Source organism: Bison bison, unplaced genomic scaffold, assembly GCF_000754665.1.
Source record: "Bison bison bison isolate TAMUID 2011002044 unplaced genomic scaffold, Bison_UMD1.0 scf7180017864330, whole genome shotgun sequence".
Lineage (NCBI taxonomy): Eukaryota > Metazoa > Chordata > Mammalia > Artiodactyla > Bovidae > Bison > Bison bison.
In genome coordinates this window covers 6,305,795-6,319,025 of record NW_011494902.1, presented here as the reverse complement: position 1 = coordinate 6,319,025, position 13,231 = coordinate 6,305,795, and the positions used below count along the sequence as shown (strand labels likewise).

General features: G+C 40.0%; 1 protein-coding gene across 1 annotated transcript in view; it reads right to left on the bottom strand.

Moving 5' to 3' along the window:
* Positions 1–13,231, bottom strand: part of THSD7B (thrombospondin, type I, domain containing 7B) — a 724,891-nt gene that overhangs the window by 133,913 nt on the left and 577,747 nt on the right. Inside the window, exon 15 of the mRNA XM_010853704.1 lies at positions 4,369–4,502. Coding sequence (XP_010852006.1) covers positions 4,369–4,502 — 134 coding nt within the window. The remainder of the gene's footprint in view (positions 1–4,368; positions 4,503–13,231) is intronic.

The window sequence follows — 13,231 nt, the reverse complement described above, 5'->3', positions numbered from 1 at the left end:
AGCAACTTAGGAGGGCTGTGCTGGAAAGCTTCAGCTGGAAAAGCTTTTAGCTTTTACAAATCATGCTATACTGGAATGAATTACCCTACGCATTAGGAGTTTCTTTTATATAATTTTTTTTTTTTATTAAGGAAAACTGCACCGAAGTCTATGACCTGGTACAAAATAAACTTTATGAGGTGCTAAGTAATAAAGAAAAAAAATAGATACTGTATAAAGCAGGTTAACAGAAAATGGTAAACAGAGAGGAGATGTAAGTCATGTCTTCTAATGTAGGGAGGCAAGGTACAGAGTCATCTATAGACTTTAATTTCTCTGTGGTAATAGTCAATACTGGAAGGAGGAACCACTAAATGGCTTTAATGCCTTTCCCTGGGCAAACTTAAAAGCTGAAAATTGCTTTCCTTCTTGCCTGTACACTCTTCAGCTGATATTCCTTTATGATTTCGCTTAAAAAAGAAGAGGTAATACTTCTGGTCAATGGTGTCCAGTTGGACATATGCATTAGTCTTTGTCTGCTCCCAATATGCCACAAAAACAATGGCAAAGGAATTTAATACAAAAAAAAAACAAAACAGGGGAGAAGGAAATGCATTATCTTGCAAGGACAAAAAACACGGGAAAGGACAAAGGCAACAAAGGGAAATAGATGGGCTAGTGGTGTCTTAGCACACAGAGAAAACTGATCACTAAGCCTTCAAAAGAAAACAAAGAAAGTAATTCCATTCACACATCAGAATACTTGAAAAATTCAGGAATCTGTGGCACCAAGTACCTTTGGAAATGTGAAAGAAGGTGAGGCAGAAAAACTGGAGGATTTATTGTGTTTATGTTTAAGAAGTACCTAGGTTCTGAGATGCCCTTTCCCAATACACAGAGCTAGGTGATGACCCCAACCCTGCCCCTGCTGGTAACTGAAGGTTTAGTATCTGTATAGGGTCACAAAACAGGTCTTTGAGTTGGAGAACACATGGCCCAACTAAGGATGGGAACATCACACTGATAACAAGGTTTAAGGAAAGTTAACATAGTGAACAAAATGATCACTACCTTCATGACTTAAACAATGCACATTTATTATTTTATAATTTTGTAGTATAGGAATCCAACATGGAACTCACTAGACTAACATCAGCAGTCTGGCAAAGCTACATTCCTTCCTGGAGGCTCTAGGGCAGAATCGTCTCCTAACCTCTTTCATAGTCTAGAAGCCACTCACGTTCCTTGGGGCCATGGCCCCTTTCTCTCTCCTCAAAGCCTTGTACCTCTCTGTGTCTTACTTTTTTCCTTTCCCATCCCCTCATCCATTTTTAAGGATACTTGTGAATAAATTGTTCCCATCCAGAGGATCCAGGACAATCTTCCCTAATCACATCTGCAAAGACCCTTTTCCTATTTAACGTAACATATTCACAAATTTCAAGGGTTAGAATGTGAATATTTTGGGGAGCTATCATTCTGTTTACCACATTAGCCTTCTTTCGTTTCCAAAATATAGGTTTCTAGGATTATTTATTTCACACGTGATTTAAGAAGAGAGTCTTCCAGTGATTCTGACAAACACAAAAGTAAAGACTTACATAGACTGAAACTGAAGCTGTTTTCAAATGAAAATGCTGTTGCATATCCTGCATCAATGTCCTTGCCATATCTCTCCCTTTGGTCATCATTTTCATTTCTACTCAAAGCCATTACAAAACTGCTTTAAAGCATGGCTATATCCACTATCCCCACATCCTCCTCCTCCCTTATTACCTCTTGGACTTACTTTAATCACACTTTTATCATCATTCCAGACAAAACTGATATCATCAATAGATTCCCCTTTGCCAAACTCAATGAAAGTGAAAGTGAAAGTTAAGTCGCTCAGTACTGTCCTACTCTCTGCGACCCATGAACCTACCAGGCTCCTCCGTCCATGGGATTTTCCAGGCAAGAGTACTGGAGTAGATTGCCATTTCCTTCTCCAGGGGATCTTTCCAACCCTGGGACTGAACCCAGGTCTCCCACATTGAGGGCAGACGCTTTACCGTCGAAGCCACCAGGGAAGCCCCAAACTCAATAGTCAATTATTGTTTTAGTAAACTTCTCAGAATCATTAAAACCACTGATTACATTTTCTTTTTTGAAAATCCCTCCTTTTGCCATTTTTGGGTTGAGGGTTAGGGTTCCAAATACAGCCACATTCTCAGGTATTGCAGGTTAGTACTTAATACATAGATATTTTTTTAGGGGGGGGGAGGGACACAGTTCAACCCACAACACATGATATTTGGTAGCTGTCCTGTTTTTATTATACCAGGCTTCATCCATTTGAGCTGAGAGGTATGGCTTAAAGGCCCTCTTGTTCAAGTGTGTTTTTTCTCAATCAACCTGCCACAATTCTGCCGGTAGCAATTTATTCTCTTAAAGCTTTCCTCTCTCTCGTGGGACTTTGCTTTAATACTGCTAAGAGGCCAGGCTGGGATGAGAGTGAGTGATGCCACAGCTCATTTACACGTATTACCTGATAAGCTAGGCTAGTCAGTCATTTCTCAAAGCCATGAGAAAATAGGACACAAGAGACAGACTTTGAAGAAAAAGAGGTAGAAGCCCAAGTCTGTGACAGCCTGAGCTTTCCCCAGGGGAAAAGGCAGTGAAAATGGAAAGAAAGACAATATGTTTACGAGCGTTTTGCCCAGGTTGGTGATGAGGAGCACCTCTGCAATTTTGCCAGTGGCTGTTTCAACGTGTCTACCAGTGACTTTGTGACAATGGGGCCAGGTCTCATAAATGATGGATATATCCTGAATCACTGAATAAACTAAGTTCACTGGTGTTGAATTACACCAACGTATAGAAGTTGGGTGTTCCCTGGCAACTGACTTCAATCTCAAAGATAACTCATTAGGGAGATACCCGATTCAGCCATAGTGTGTCAATTTGAAATGAAGCTTCCTAAATATAGCAGAATGACATACTACACTCATGCAACTGAAAAGATGACTACACTATTGTTGATTTCTTCTTGAGCTTACATACTAAATCATTATTTACGATTAATACTTTGGCTTATGATTTTCTTTAACATTCATTGCTATTTTCCTCAGTTGATAATAAAATTATCCTCTTTTTTCCCAAATCATTTCTAAATAGACCTTTTTTTTTTTTTTTTTGGCTGCACAAACCAGCTTGTGGGGTCTTAGTCCCCTGATCAAGGATTAAGACTGTGCCCTTGTCAGTGAAAGTGCTGAATCCTAACCACTGGACCACTGGTTCAGTCAGTTCAGTCACTCAGTCATGTCTGACTCTTTGCAACCTCATGGACTGCAACATGCCAGGTTTCCCTGTTCATCACCAACTCCTGGAGCTTGCTGAAACTCACGTCCATCGAGTCGCTGATGCCATCCAACCATCTCATCCTCTGTTGTCCCCTTCTCCTCCTGCCTTCAATCTTTCCCAGCATCAGAGACTTTTCCAATGAGTTGGCACTTCACTTCAGGTCAAGATTTGGAGTTTCAGCTTCAGCATCAGTCCTTCCAATGAATATTCAGGGCCAATTTCCTTTAGGATTGACTGGTTTGATCTCCTTGCTGTCCAAGGGATTCTCAAGAGTCTTCTCCAACCCACAGTTCAAAAGCATCAATTCTTCTGTGCTCAGCTTTCTTTATAGTCCAACTCTCACATCCATACATGACTACTGGAAAAACCATAGCTTTGACTAGATAGATGGACCTTTGTTGGAAAAGTAATGTCTCTGCTTTTTAATATGCTATCTAGGTTGGTCACAGGTTATTCTCATATTGCATTCTGAAGTCTAATTTTGGGGGTTTACATTGACTTTTTCAAGGTATTGACATCCAAAATTAAGATAATGTCCATCAGTTACACTAACCATAGAGCAAAAGAGTGACCTGGCATCAGAGTCTAAATCATCTAATTTGTCAGCAGTGATGGCCATACATCATTGGAGGGATGTGATGGTTTTCCATGCAGTTGGTTTTTCCACTGAAGTCATTTGCAGGAAATGTTCAGGACTGTGGCTGCCATGCAGATAGAATCCCACAATATACATGGCAACTCAAGGGTCCTATGTGTTCAGGAATACTTAAAGATGAGCAGGGACTTCCCTGATGGTCCAGTGGCTAGGACTCCATGCTCCCAATGCAGGGGTCCTGGATTCCATCCTTGGTTAGGGAAATAGATCCCTCATGCTACAGCAAAGACTTGGTGCAGCTAAATAAATACATGAATTTTTTTTTATGATGAGCAAAAGCCAGAAGATACGGTTTGAGAAGCAGAGTGTACTTGGATCAGCAACACTGTTGTTTTCATAAAAATATGTAAGTTCCACTGTCACATTTCCCAAATGTCTCCATGGCCACACACCTGATTTTCCTAGATTGCGTTCCTCCTCCACAGCGCGGGGACCTCAGCTCATTGTGGATTTTGCATGGAGACCAGTGCTCTACAACCCAGGAATACTGATTGCACTCACTGTAACATGGGACTGCCTCATGCACCTGTCAAGAACAGGAAAGGAGAAGAAAATTATGTGGAACTATCCAAGTCATGGAAAAACAGCCTATCTTTTAGTAAAGTCTGCTGAACATAATCCAGGAGCTATAGTCTGGCCCCAAGAGCTAAACTGCATTCCCTCAAAGCAAGATATATTTGGCTTCTTTGAAATTACTAATGTACCTAAAAAAACATATGGGGACCATCAACTAGAATACGATAGTGTGCCTTTGCAGAAGAGAAAAAAGGATAATAATGACTATTATCTCCCACCAAGAATAGGAATTCCATTATCTTTTCATTCCCCCAAAGATCTCACATAGCATCTATTAGAGGTCCGGCTCTCAATTACATGGTATACTGTACTCTCCAATGTACTTTACGAGGTCAACTGAAATGAATATATGTAAGGAAAATTTACTCTTGAATATAAGAGGTTCTTAGAATGCATAAGAAAAATGGTATTATTTGTATTAGACATTTCTTTTTCTATACCCAAACGATCAATGCTAACAGGTAATCATCCAGCCTTCTGGGCATTGTGGCTTTACATGAATTTAGCTATTTATAGGATGTTTTCAGAACATAGCTAAAACACAGACACACACATACACAAGACAAACACACACACATGATAAATGCTGTGCATGATGACAGACTGAATACATGCAGATTATATAGTAAAAACAATGAATGCAGTAAATGAATTGTTAGGTTAATTCCTATGCATTTATTTGTGATGAGTTTTTCCTGAAATACTATAACATTGTGTAGGCAATTGCATTTGCCTTTTTAAGAATGAATTTTAAATGCATTACTCCTCAACAGAGAACACAGCATTCCCCCTTGGTAAGAAAAACAGTTATCCTGTCCTATGATACTAATATGTTTTAGTATGATTTCCCAGTGTTCAGCAGTAAAGAATCTACCTGCAGTGTAGGAGATGCAGGTTCAATCCCTGGGTCAGGAAGATCCCCTTGAGGAGGGAATAAAAACTCACTCCAGAATTCCTGCCTGGGAAATCCCATAGACAGAGGGGCCTGGTGGGCTACAGCAAGAGAATCAGACACGACTTGGTAATGTGGTATGTTACTCTCAATCACAAAGTGGCTCCAGTGTAGCACGATGATGAGTAGTGATTCTAACTATTACCAAAATAGTTATTTAATGCTTTCCCTTTTAAACAAGAACTTGAGCCCCATGTCTTTCCTCTCCTGGCCTTTCCAGTTCCATAAAATTGTAAATGATGACTAGGCAGTGCTATCCAAACAGAACCATTACTTGCAAGTTTCCTCTAAATGTAAGGGAAAGCACTATGTAATGGGATAATCAGAAACCAAGATTGGAGCACTGTCAGCATGTGAGATGGAAATCAGATGAGAAAAGGTAATTTGTGAGGCTACATCTTAGGAATCGCAAATAATGTCAGAAACTATTTTTAACTGTGGGGTTCGATTTGGCTCTCTCATGTCGAGCATATGATGATAAGGAAAACTGCAAAGTGAAAAATATGTGAGGGTGAAATGAAAGGAGATGGGAAAATAGGAGTGGAAATGAGTGAGAGGAAAGGAAGGAATTAAGTAATAGAAGAATCACATTTCATGCTGTGAATGCTGATAAGAACAGAATGAAAGGGTTAGAAGCAGTGCCTGCATTAGAATAAGGAAGTGACAACTTGTAAGGGAGGTAAGTCTGTCTCCCCCGAAACTCATAGGGTAGTATAGGTAAAAGAAAAATCTATAAAAATGAAAAGACATGATCCAAATCCAAGAGACACTAGGAAACTAAGCTGATGATGGCTGAGGTTTTAGCAGACCCAACTTCATGGAAATTAAGCTTTCACTAAATTTACAAGTTTGTTCTATAAACTCTTCAATATGTATCAGATAATTTAAAGAAAGCTTTTTGGCTTTCCTATGAGATAGAAGGGGGTTTCCCAGGTGGCGCAGCAGTAGAGAATCTGCCTGCCAATGCAGGAGCCACAGGAGACGCAAATTCGATTCCCGGGTTGGGAGGATCTCTTGGAGTAGGAAATGGCAACCTACTCCAATATTCTTGCTGGGATAGTCCCAAGAATGGAGGAGCTTGGCAGACTACAGTGCATGGGGTCACAAAAAGTCAGATATGACAGAGCAACTGAGTACACATGTGTGAGATAGAAGAAAGCCTGCTAAAGCACTTGCACAAATGGGGGAGGTGAAGAACTTAATTAAAAAAGTAATTTTCCCACAGCTCATGCATGGATCTGAGAGCAAATGGATGGGATATTCTCGGTGAGAGGGACCTATTTTTCTAAAGCTCTCAGTAGCAAGTGCAGTTTACACTTTCACCCTCCCTCCCATATAAAGCCCCAGGGTCAGATGGGAAATGAAAAACTGTTTAGATGCATGTATCTTTGATATACACATTTGAACTCCTGGTCTTGTACTAGTTTACTGGTTTTATTCTTTATGCTCCAGTAATCGACATGTTCAGTTCAGTTCAGTCGCTCAGTCATGTCTGACTCTTTGTGACCCCATGAATTGCAGCACACCAGGCCTCCCTGTCCATCACCAACTCCCGGAGTTCACTCAGACTCACGTCCATGGAGTTGGTAACGCCATCCAGTCATCTCATCCTCTGTCATCCCTTCTCCTCCTGCCCCCAATCCCTCCCAGCATCAGAGTCTTTTCCAATGAGTCAACTCTTCGCATGAGGTGGCCAAAGTACTGGAGTTTCAGCTTTAGCATCATTCCTTCCAAAGAACACCCAGGGCTGATCTCCTTCAGAATGGACTGGTTGGATCTCCGTGCAGTCCAAGGGACTCTCAAGAGTCTTCTCCAACACCACAGTGTAGTGAAGTCACTAACTTTGCTGATAAGCTATGAGAAGAGAGGGAGCAGGTCTGTGCAGGGAGATGTTGACCCACCTTCTTAAATAATGCTGTGAAAAGTAGGACTTCTTGAAGAAGATTCTCCATCACATGGATTTGCCTATTTTTCCCCTGTATGCATCTGCCATTTTAATATTTCTTTTACAGTCATTTCTGGCTGATACACCTCTTCCTTCCTTCAAAGTTCAAGTAAATCCCACCACTTCCACAGGGCCTTTCCCATGACTCCACCTGGCATGTCTTTGGTACTCAGTTATTTGTTCAATCTCGTCCGACTCTTTGAGACCCCATGGCACCTCTGTTGTTGTTCAGTCACACAGTTGTGTAGGACTCTGCAACCCCATGGACTGCGGCATGCCAGGCCTCCCTGTCCCTAATCATCTCCTGAAGTTTGCCCAAGTTCATGTCCATTGCATCAGTGATGCCATCCAACCATCTCATCCTCTAATGCCTCTTCTCCTGCCTTCAATCTTTCCCAGCATCAGGGACTTTTCCAATGAGTCAGCTGTTCACATCAGATGACCCAAATACTGACTCCTCTCTGTTTCTCCTATTTTCTCACTTATTGGAGCTCTTTTTTCTCACTAGTCTTAATGTCTACTTTGTACCATAAATCTACTGAAAGATCATGCCAAGAGAAACACAATTTGAAACTCCACTCATAAATATGCTTCTGGTTTTAACCAGTCAGACCTGGATATATCAGTGTGTGTTAACATGAGTACCTGAACAAAACCTGTAAATCTTAGGAAGGCAGAAACTGTTTCTATGATGTCTATATTGTAGAGGAGGGGGTGATGTCCAGTCAGTATTTGTTGAATTGAAACTAATTTTTGAAGGGGCACTGATTGCTAAACAACCCTCACCTAATTTTCTAGAGAAAACAAGTTCGTGAATGGAACATGTAAGTATTTTACAAAGCTTAAAGGATATTAAGAGGAAACAAAAATGAAATCCTTTTCTTTCCATTATAGGGCTTTGGTGAAGGATATCCATCACGGTTATCAAAAGGTGCTGCCTGATAATTTAGCTACAGGAAAGAAAGGCTGTCTTTAAAGAATTGTGAGTTGTTTCTTTAGAGACCTTGCTCATCAGGCATGGATTCTTACCTAGAGGATCAACACCCACAAGAGGCAAAAAGGCAGCAGGCATTCAAGAATAAAAATGTACTATCCAGATGCCCAATTTCTTCTCATGTCAGTCCTTTATGTTCTGGCTATTTCATATTGCTATTTAGTTGGTCCTTATTAGAGTTTTATGATGGAAATGTGTTAAAGCCTGGACTTTATCAGAGAATCATATGGAAATGTTCCAAAGGAGAAAAATGAGCCATGGGAAAGTTAAATGAAAATCATTTCTAAATGGTGCAAATTAGGAAGAAAATAACAGGGCTTAATAGGGCCACCAGTGCTAAGAAATGCCACTGGAAAATTTAAAACCTCTAACAGAAGTAGCATTTCATTCTCCTGCTAATGAGTCCTATGTGTTATTTCTTTATTGGGGAATGCTGTTTTTATAATTTCACATTTCAAGAATCACATGTTAAACTCATTCATTGAGTCAGTCATTTAAATATGTATTAAGTAAACCTGATCAATTACTGTACTGTAATTGATCAATTTTGTTAGTACTGTTTTCTGATATAACTCTCCAACTATAGACTAACTGGTAAAAACTCGGAGGCAGCATCTCATTGGGGTTCAGCAGGGATCATTATTATATATCAGAGTCATAGGGTTCAAGGGCTCAAACAAAGCAAATAATCCAACAACAACCACACACACACGCACACAATAAAGAAAGGAAAATTCACAGCCTCCAGTTTTCTGTAGCAATAATGTTTTGCTCCAGTAAAGCTGCCAGCCAAGACTGCAGTAGAGATCTTCATGCTTGAGACTCCATGCTGGGACTGTGGCTACTTAGTAGAACCTGAAAATCAGTTCACAGGCAGAACTGAAACTAGAAATTCCTGCCAGTCGGAACCAAGGTCTGTTAAGATCAGTAAAGCACTATGGGTTTCTTTCTCCTCAAAAATGTGAGTTCTAGTTGTTTTTGTTTAGTAGCTAAGTTGTGTCTGACCCTTTTGCGACCCCGTGGACTATAGCCTGCCAGGCTCTTCTGTCCATGGGATTTCCTGGAAAGACTGCTGGAGTGGGTTGTCATTCCCTTCTCAGGGGATCTTTCCAACCCAGGGATGGAACCTGTTTCTCCTGCACTGGCAGACAGATTCTTCACTGCTGAGCCATCAGGGAAGCCCCTTTGTCTCTTTTCTTATGGAGTTCGGCTATGGAGTTATGCTCTCCCTCCTTAACATTTATCTGACTAGCTAGAAAGTATCAATAATTGTTTGGTCCATGGTGTAGTATGTCTGTGCAATGCTAAAAAATTCAGTCCTAATGCAACTGCAGCCACAATGGGCCTGTCTTTCACCAGTCCCTGGTCATCAATGGACACACAGTGATGCTCTGTGGATCTTTATGTCTGTACAAGATAGTCTATGTCTTGGGTTTGATCATCAAAATTATGAGTTAGATCATCACAACTGTGAGTTAGATCATCACAACCTTGAGTTAGACAAGGTTGCTGTGATTAGAAGAAGCTAAGTCTGTCATTTATGGCTTATAAAACACAAGGCTGGTGCTCAAACTGAGATTTGAGAATCCTACTCTGGTGATGTCCAGAGCTCATGGGCTCTGCCTGTTCAGACTGAATGAGAATACCATGATAGCCATCATCTGTTCAGTGATGAAGATACTGCTAGCATGTATAAATTCCTGAAAAAGTAAAACCCAAAGCTGAATATTAAAAGATGTTTACATAGTAAATCCTATTAACTTTAAATAGAAAAAAAATTGCCTAAGCAATTCATTTCTAGTCTTTGGGTATGAAATCTCTTTTCTCAATTTCAAAATCCTCAAAAATGGCTCAGAAAACTAATGCAAATTTAAAGCAAGACCAGGCCTCTGTCTTTTGAATGGTTTTAACTCTTTGGGTGAAGATGATGGATTAAAAAAATATATCCACAAATGTTTTAAAATTGGTATTTTGGGGAAAATAATTATGTCTGTGATTTTGTGCTATGAGATGCTCTAAAGGGCAGCAGTTGGAGTCAGAATGTTCTGAAGTCTGGTGATATGTACAGGGTTTGGATAACTGTCAGTGTCAGCCCAGATGTTCAAGTCTATGGCCCTGGCTAAGCCCCTCTTGCCAGATGTTTTCTTACACTATATTCTCAGCTACCTAGCAACCAAAAAGACTTCCTCAGAATTCTCTGAGCTTACCCACATTCCTGGTTTATAAGATTCACCATTGGTTTTAAATATGCATTATATGTGTTCTTTTCAATCTTGATATTAAAAATCTAAAAATGACAATAATAATGCTGGATGAGTTTTATCTGCAAGATTTATGGACAAATAAACTGTTGAACATTAAAGGCGATAAGAAGTTTATTAAAATAACAACCATGGTAGCTTCATTCTCCATCCCCTAAGAATCATGGTTCCCAAGTTTGATGTGCATACCTGGAGAATTGTCACATTGTTTAAAAGGGCCTGTGAATGCATTCTCATTCCAAATCTCTGTAGTCTCAATGAATAATATAATCTCACAAACGTTAGTCCTACCACTTGTCACATGAACGCAGGGAATGTTGTGATTTTAAAAGTTTTAATTCTCTTTGAAGGAACTGCTGAATTTGAAGTCATTCATTAAGAATTTTCCCAACCTAGGCTAACTGGTCCTGGGTTAGAACATAAGGTCCTCATATCACTCAGGGAACCACTGTCTTTTCATATAAAGAAGAGAATAAGTAACTAACAAGAAGGCTATGCCCTATACTCTTTATATCCTGATAAACTGTGTTGTATAGAATAGCCCTCCTTCCAAAACTACATATTGAAATAAATTTTTCCTGAGAAGATCTAAACTCCAGATTTTTTACTTTTCATTTTCCAATGGCCTATGGCACTTTACTCCTTCCCTCTGGTCTAAATATCACTGATGATGTTTTAAGCACAGGGTACTTATTATCAAGACCAACACCCATACAAAGCTAAACCGTCTCTGACATCCATGCAGTACTATTTTCCTCCTCCCATGGCAGAGGGTGGAGAGATGCGGGGTGGGAGAGCTGGTTGCTTACAGCGAATAAGCGTGGCTCCAAGTCATGCTACTTCTTCCTCTTCCCCATGCTTCCTTCTCCCTGTCAAGGATGTCACCCATTACAGAGAGTATTTAATGGAGGGGAACCGCAAAGCCCTCATCCAAATGGCCATGGTTAAGCTCAGTAATCTGTGCTGGTGTAGTTTACTTATAATGGTGAATAAGTATAACTGCCTTAGTTTTTATTGCATAATATTTCCCTTTATAACAGATTTACATTTCTTATTGTATATCATTTAAGTGACTATAAAAATAATCCATGGTCTTCAAGGAAACTATATGGTAAGGGACATCAACAACAAAAATTTTTGCTGTGTAGATCTCATAATGCACAGGGTATTCTACAATAAAGTGTGTGTGTATGTGAGTGCACACACAGGAGCACTGATCAGAATCCCTCTGTACCTGGTATGTGATACAGAACTGAGGGAGCATAGTGACACAAGCAATTTGGGGCAAGTTGAACTATAAAGCCCACACTCTGTATCACAGTACTCTAAACAATCATAACCAGTAGGATGAGAGGAGACTCACTCCAGAATCTGGACTGTCTTCTCCAATCCCCTGGGAGATACCACCCACGGCCATGCTGTGAGATGAGATCAGAGGGAATTTTGTAGGTTGCTCACAGTATGCCAGTGACTACTGTCATGGCTGCCCTTTGGATCTTCACAGAACAGATTGCAGTTATCAAGCTGAAGTGAAAAAAAATAAGTAAACCTGTGCCAAATTTGATTGATACTTCCAGAATACTGTGTAATAGCTATACTCATAACCCTTTAGAAAAGAGGTTCTGGATGAATCTTGAGCATATTATATAAAATAAGCCAATCACATAAGGATAAATACTGCATGAATATATGTGTATGAGGTATATCAGATAGCCAAACTCACTGAAGCAAAGAGTAGAATGGTGGTTATCGGAGACTGCAGGGAGGGAAAAATAAGGAATCACTAATCAATGTGTATAAAATGTCAGCAATGCAAGATGAATAACTTCTAGACATCTGTTGTATAATACAGCCTATGGATAACCACACTGCATTATATACTTAAAAAACCATTAAGTGGGGAGGGCTATCTTATATTAAGGGTTCTTACCTCTATAAAATTAAGAAGAGTTACATATCTTACAGGGGGTTGGGTTGTACCATGGAAAACTGACCAGTGAAAGAAACTTTCTGTTCTTAGCATCTGTTAGATACTGTCTAGGGGTCTAGTACAGAGATTAGATAGATGGATGGATGGATGGATTGAGAGACAGACAGATAGATATGGGGGACAAATATACAGGCAAAAAGTAAGTCTGGATCCAGAATAGGACCATCAGAAATCAGGTGAGAAAGGAAAGTTTTCTTTCTCTGATGCAACAGAAAGAAGAACCTGAAATAGAGATTGCTTTCCTTCTGCAGGTTACAAAAGTTTATAGCCATGAGGCAATGCTAAAGCAGAGATGAGCAGATCTCAGTTCTTCGAAATAGATGTCCAAAGGGTAAGTCAGAACACTATATGGTATTGTTTGGAGTTTATCTGGAAAATGAGGAGATGGGATTTAAGTCCTTACATATAAACTTGAAACTCATTATGTAAGTGTCCAACAAAAGGGAAGTTTTGGGGAAAACCTTTACTTTCTTTAGTGGCCTTTGCTGGGAGAGGGTCTTGGACTGCTCTCACCCATTCTCAATAGTTGAGAGCATC